At 30.9% G+C, this 7,675-nt stretch overlaps 1 protein-coding gene across 1 annotated transcript; it reads right to left on the bottom strand.

Annotated features, from left to right (window-relative positions):
• Positions 1-927: 927 nt before the first annotated feature.
• LOC106753671 (cation/calcium exchanger 2) lies at positions 928-3,340 on the bottom strand. Its single transcript, XM_014635516.2, has one exon. The coding sequence runs from the start codon at positions 2,917-2,919 to the stop codon at positions 1,177-1,179; it is 1,743 nt and encodes a 580-aa protein (XP_014491002.1). The 5' UTR covers positions 2,920-3,340; the 3' UTR covers positions 928-1,176.
• Between the last annotated feature and the right edge of the window lie 4,335 nt (positions 3,341-7,675).

The following is a 7,675-nucleotide window of genomic DNA, read 5'->3' as shown; positions in this document are numbered from 1 at the left end:
TAAGTAATATTGATATAAAAAAATGCAGAAAAACACAATATAAAAGAGGGATAATCAATTATCTCTTTTACATAATTGATTATTATTTTAATATAATTTATTATTATTATTATTTTTTATTATTATTATTATTTATGTTGTATTATAATAAAATCAATAATTAAATAATAAGTAAATAAAATTATTTCATAATTATTGTATAAATCATTTATAATTATATTAATACAAAAAATTATTTTCTGGTATGAATCAAATGATTATTCATTTCTTTTTACTTCTTTAATCCAAACAATTTAACTTTGAATTCCTTTTCTTTTCTTTTCCTTTTCCCCTCTAATCTAAAAAGTAAATGTTGGTAGCTTGCACCCAAAATTAGGGTATATTTGATCTTTAAGACAACTTTAATAGAAGAGTATGTATTGGCATTGCACCAAAAGAACAATCTCCATTATTAGTAGTTTGGCCCATTCCATCACATAACAAGTGAATAGAACAACACAACCTACAAACCCTTATCTATCACACCGACAATGTTTCCCGACACAAACTCTTCAATTTCAGATTTTGGAACCTACCACAACCAAAATGGTCTTAATCTATTGCCCTATGCCGTCAATTATCATTGGTTCCGTCTACCACAATTCCTCCAATCTTATGCTACTATTTTCACGTTTCCTTCAACATTTACCTGTCTTTCAATTTTTCATATCAATAAAGTTGGAGTGCATTGAATCACGACAAATGCATCCAATCTAGATGTCTCATTCGTTCATCCAACGTTATCATGCTTTTTCAGTTTAATAATTTCACATTCTCACCCTCACTATAACGCTTTTCACATAACAACAGAGTTAAATAAAATTATATTACTATACTAAAATTAATCCCATCATTGTTATTGCATTAGGATCTAAGTATATTGAACAATTAAATCAATCAAATTTTATTTGTATGAAAACAAAAACTTTATCAAACACTTGTAGGGAGAGCAAATTGACACCTCTCCCACTATACGTTATTATGTGATATCTTAATATACAAGAAATGGCATCATTGGTTAGCCAAACAAAAGACTTACACCTATGTAATTTAGACCTATCTATGATAGTTGCACACTGTAGAACTAATAACTATGAGATATTCACAATTCTTATGATGTTATGAACAGTGAGTTTATCATATCCTGAAATATTGGAGTGGCCCAAGTGTCTGAATCAGCCTCAGAAACAGAGAAATGAAGTAAATAACCAAGAGTCCTACTCCCAATACTGCATCAAGTTTCATATCTCTTCTAATTAAGACAACAAGAGCCCAAACCAATGCAACTGCCAAAAGTGCTAATGTCTCCCAAAGATATGGATCTTTAGGAATCACAACAGAAAATGGGTACTCTGACCAAGTAGTGTTCACAAGAGATAAGCCTAATCCAACCACTATATTGAAGATAGGACCCGCATAACACCCTGATATTGCAATTTGAGCACCTTCTGATCCACCATACAAAGTCATTGTCAAATTTGTAACCAAATCCCCAAGTGAATTTCCCCAGGCAAGAACTGTCAGCCCCAGGATTGAAGGACTGACCCCACATATGTAACCAAGTGAAACCAGCAACCCCACCAATTCTTGTGCTAAAATGTAGCTCCAAGTCACACTCATCACAAATCCTCCTGCAAGCCAAGGAAATAAGTACTTCCTTGGAGGGCTTGACACATTGGTTGTGAAAAATGTTGTTACCCCTAGTGTAATCCCAAGCAACAATCCAATTCCACAAACAATAAGGGTTGAGTTGAAGTTGTTTTCCTGGTTTGGTACCCACAAGAAAGACAGTAGAAGTGGTGCTAGCATAGCTGAACAAACTGCATACCCTTTGGACCACCTCTCTTCACAAACAACAGGAATTGTCAATCTTCTAGGCAAGTAAAGTGGCATCTCCATGACAAAAAGTAACATTCTACAAATTGAAGATTTTAAACAGCAACATTTCCTCCCTATTTTCACGTCAAATTCCTGAGCTGTGTCTGCAAGTCCTTTCTCCATGCCAATAAGCAAAGGCACACCTAAATCATTGCCACCACCATGACTCAAATCACCATCACTTTCAGTATCAGCATCGTCGCATACACCTTTATTCCCTCGTTTAGATGAGACATAAACAACCACCACATACACCACATACATCAAGCAAAAACCAATTGCCCCAGGAACACTGATTTCACCAGTGATCAAAATGATCAACAAACAGAAAAGAACAAGGAGAAGGAAACAGACATCTCTCACCAAGGCCCACTTCTTGACCCTGATCCCCCTTTCCTTAATTGAAATGCTCAATATTCCAACCACAACACAGGAAACAAAGGATGCACCTCCAAGCACAGTGTTGAAACCAATGTCCTGGGTCCCACTACCCTTGAAAGAGACAAGGGTGGCAAAAACGTCATTAGCACCATTTCCAAGAGAGAGAAGAGTCACCCCAGCAATTGTGGGAGAGAGTCTCAGCAATTTGGACAAGTGCTCAAGAGAAGGACAAAAGTAGTCGGAGGCAGTGTTGGCCAACAGGTAGAACAGAACCAAAAGCCAAAGAAACAAAAGACTATGACCCAATAGAGGGAAATCTCCCACTTTGCAATAGAAAATGTAAAGATAGTCGACATAACCCTGAGAAACACATGGATCATTGGATTTCAAGTACAAGCACTTGGCTTTTGAGTCTTTCAATTTGTGGAAACTTTTGCAATCCTTTTCGCCCTCCCTCAAGCCTACCCGGTTTCTCCTCAGAACAACATGATCCGAAGAATGGAAGTGGGAAATAAGAGAAACACAAAACACGATCATGAGGAAGGAGATGTTCAGGAACAAAGTGAAATTGACTCTGAACCCCATGCGTTTGGGGACAGAAACTGTGGTGTTGGAGAACATGTTGAGATATTATAAACCAAAACCCACTTCCATGATCATGGAAAGACTGGAACTTTATGGCGAAGAAAACGAGAAGACCAACCCAGATGGGATAAAAACCCGAGCTTTGTTTAATAAGTATACTTTGTGTTTGTGAAAGTGTGTTTGCGGAAGAGATTAAGAAAGGGAAATAGAGAAGTTGGGAAAGGGGAGCAGGAGGACTGGATTTTTGTAGAGAAAGTTGGAATTAAAATAAGATTGAGATGAAAACGACACAAACCGAGTCGCTGCCACACACGGCTTGTGTGTGAGGTTGGGGTTTCGGCTATGGTTATGAGAAGAAGGTTCATTTCAGTTTGAGAAACATGAGACCAAGAAAAGGACACACACGTGTCGTGGGAACACAGCTTCTGTTTCTATGCATGTGACTGTGGCTAATGCAACTAGAAACTGTGCTTCTGTTTATATGAACAAGTTTTAAGTTTGAATCCAATTTGAATCCATTATCTCTAAATATAAATTATATATATACTATTGAAGTTTATTTGATTTTTCATCAGAATCTAAGTTTATTTCTTAAGTTCTATTTATTTTTATTTATTATGATGTTTTAAAATAATACATTAAGCTGTTAGAGTTTTTTACATTAAATTTGAAGAAAATACCTTTTTATTTTAAAATATTTTCTATATAGTACATTCAGAATAAGTAATAAATAATAATAATAATAATATTATTATTATTATTATTATTATTATTATTATTAGAGGATATGGCACTACTTAATACTTATCTAAACTCTTTACATTATGTTATTCATACACTAATTTTATAATATTTTTAATATGTATAATATAATGATTAATATTTATGAAATATTTAATTAATATATTATAAAATATTTTAAAGATATGATATTTAATTATATACATAATCTCTTTAAATATATATATATATATATATATATATATATATATATATATATATATATTGTGTGTGTTTATTTATGATTTAAGACTTCAATATTCAATTATGAAATTTGATTAATACTCTTTGTACTTCTTATCATTATAGAGATTTTTTACTTTCTTATAGTGACTTAAACGGTCAATAGTCTTTTGTATGTAAACTTCTTTTTTCCTCTTTGAAATTTGAAATTATTTGAAACTATATTCTATTTCGAAAACAATATGTCAAATTCTTATGACAACAATTGATATTGTAATAATTGGTTTAAAAAATATTTAAGATGACTTGTAATTAATAAGTCAATATTAAGGGCACACAATATTAAACTTCTAGTTTATTTGTTTTTATTGAGCCATTTATAATATTATATCTTTTTATTTTTCTCTTGTTTATCTCGTCTTTTATAATAATTCTAAAAGATAAGTAGAATGATACTTTTATTAAAATATAGTTCTGAGCAAAGCTTTTTTATTTACAATTTTTCTTATATATATAATACTTTTAAATTTATACTGAAAAACGTGATATAAATTATTTGGGTAGATTATCACTTTCATATTTCATATTAATCACATTTGTCTTTTATCATAGAGACGGTGACAACTCCTTCCTCGGCAATATGTTTGGTTCTTTCTTAGACATTTTTTTCGTTTATAATTATAATTTGTATTTGCAAATTCTTCAGAAGAAGATGCAAACAACCATAGTGATGCAATAGTATCTTCCCAAAATAGAAAATACGTGAAGTACTATATAACATTTTTTTTTTCATTCTCTGTATTAATCAATAATAGCATGCTATTGAAAATGGTTAATAAATAAAAAAGTGTGGTGATTAATTATTAATTCATGGTATTATTATTTACTAATCATATATAGAGTATGAAATTGTACACTTTGGTGGCCGAGCTTTTTTTTCAAATTTTTTATATATAGAATGTATATAGTTTTATAGGTTTAAAAAAAAAAAAAAATATATATATATATATATATATATATATGTGTGTAACTCTAGTAACTCTAGGAAATTCATTCTTTTTTTTCCTTTGTCGGTTATTTTAATGTATGTGATAATACAAGTTTCTTACATATGCAAAAGGTACTTAGTTATTTAAGTAAAAAAGAAAATATGAAGATTGAAATATTAAAGGTAGCAATCAATAATAATTACTATCTTATTTAAACTTCTATTTATAAAAATTGTAATGAGATTTTACTTACTACCTATCTAATTATGATCCAATTACACCTTAATCACAACTATTAGACTAATTTTTGCTAATATTCTCGTATGGCCTTAATTATGCCCGTTGTACTCCCAATTGGTAATTTTATTTATAGGTCGACTTTCAAAAGGACTTGTCATTGAGATGCAATGTGCTTTCTTAGTTGTGGCCTCAACAAGTGTTCTGTTGAATCAAGTTCAGTTCTAGAAATTTGTATCGACCCGAGCAATTCCTATTCTCTAGTAGGGCTCATATTATACAAAGGTCTCCCAAGTTCAAGCGGTGAGGGACTGACTACGATGGGGTGAATGGTGTATGGAAATGATTTGGTAGTATCACTCGATATGAATGTCTTATTAGATGAGTTTGAAAAAGTGATTGTTAAAGCTTAAGGAGTTGTGATGCCTCGTACCACATGCTATCAGTTTTGACACTAAATGTGATTCGTTTATATCTGACAATCTAAAATACATTATGTTGGCCTTCATTTTCAATAAATAGGTTGGATGTTGGCTTGTCATTTTCACCTTTCTTCACATAGAGCTCTACATACATAGATCAAATTTGTATTATGATAATAATGTATGTAGTTAGCATTTCTCTTTCAAATGAGTCCTCTGGTTGGGATAGTCGAGAGTAGGCTAATGATGTGTGATCATTATCATTGTCGCTTAAGTCATCTTGAGGATGCCATGGGCCAACCGAACAGAGTATGTTGTTTGTCAACACTAGCCAACAATTGTAAATATTAGTGTCAAAAATAAGGATCATGTGCTAAATGGGCCTTCCTAGAGTGCAATCGAGGGACTTTAAGTTGATGCATCGACAAAGGAAGATGAACTGAACCTACTAGTGATCTCGAGCTATGATTTGGTCTCTTATGAGATTAGTGAATACGGTACTCAATTTCGATGGAGCAACGATATTGAGAATATAGCCGAGCAGGTGTACATACTTGGTGAGAATATTGACAATTATGTCATAAATCTCTGAGTTTGCAAAAGGAATGAGCGGGTATCCTATAGTAAGGGCATTCAAAGCTAGACTTCTTTTTTGTATACGCTTGTTTTTTCAACGACTTATTACTGCTAATCTTGTTCAATGACTTTCGAGTGAGGCTATTACTGGCACATGTTGCTCCCACCCAACTTCATCTGAATGTCTGGATTGTCATTCAAGCCTTTAGGATAATGTGATAAGCGAGTTTGATAAGTGGTTTTTCCAATTGTTAGTTGATTTGTATAAGAACTTTAAAGATGAGTATTTTAAAGTTGTCATTAAGAACAAAGGTCGTAAGTAAATTTTTGATAAGGACGACCGATTGAAATATTTTTAATAAGATTAAGTTTATTTATATTTTACATTGAATTTTATTTAATTTCTTTAAAATTATTAATAGAAAGTAATATTAATAGAAAAAATTCAGAATTAATTTTAACTAACAAATAAGTTAAATTTATCAATTTCAAAAAATAAAATAAAATAAATTTATCAATATTTTCAATTTTTTTAAATAGTTGTATGTTTTTAAAATGTGTAAAATTCAATAATTTCTATTCAAATGTTTGGGTCGGTTTAAAAATAAAAACTAAAAAACTTCAAATGTAAATTTTAAAATAATTTAAACAATTTTATAATGACATGAAAAAATAAAATTAAAATTTAAAAATAATTTTAAATAAATTTTAATGTAAAATATAAATAAACTTAATTTTATTAAAAATGTTTAATAAAAATATCAATTTTAATGAAAATATTTGTATAACATTTATAAAAAAAATAAATTTCATTTTGATTTGAAGAGAAATTAAATTGTTTTATTTAAAAAGAAATTAGACTATATTAAAACAAAATAAAATTAAAGAACTAAATTAACACAAAGGTGATGACACCTAGCACATTAGTGATATATGACACTACAACATCATATTACCATTACCACACTTGACAAATTTTTTATTTTGTTTTAAAGATATTTTAAAATTAAAAAGTATAAATAAAAATGGTTTTGGTAAGACTGAGATCGTTAGCCCAAAACATTCAAAGTTGTCTGCTCCATCCTTCAAATTGTGTTGTTCTCTCTTTTCTCTTTGTCTTAGCTGGGGGGGATGATGTCTGTAAAAGATACTCTAACGTTCAAGTCAGTGACTTTGCGAGGTTACCATCAGGTCTGACTCATTTATTACCAATAAATGACATTATTGATATTAATTGTGAATCAATGACAATTATTTTCATTAACTACCCATTTGCAGCTATTATTGTCCAGATTAATTACCAGTTAATGATTATTTTGGACCGACCGCTTGGTCCTTGGCTGACCGAGTGGTCATACTAAAATGTTTCGGTAAGATTGAGATCCCTAACCCTAACCGCGGGGGAGGGTGCCTGCAAAAGACACTCTGACACTCAAGTTAGTGACTTTGCGTAATATTCTTGTTATAAAGACTAGTTATTAGAATTCTTCCCTTCTACGGACTTTTTCTGACAGATATTATAAGGAGCTTACCATTAGGTCTGACTCATTTACTACCAATAAATGACGTTATTCATATTAATTGTGAATCAATGACAATTATTTT

Source organism: Vigna radiata, unplaced genomic scaffold, assembly GCF_000741045.1.
Source record: "Vigna radiata var. radiata cultivar VC1973A unplaced genomic scaffold, Vradiata_ver6 scaffold_7, whole genome shotgun sequence".
NCBI classification, from domain to species: Eukaryota; Viridiplantae; Streptophyta; class Magnoliopsida; order Fabales; family Fabaceae; genus Vigna; species Vigna radiata.
Note: the sequence above shows the minus strand (reverse complement) of the source record. Positions and strands in the feature narration are given on the sequence as shown.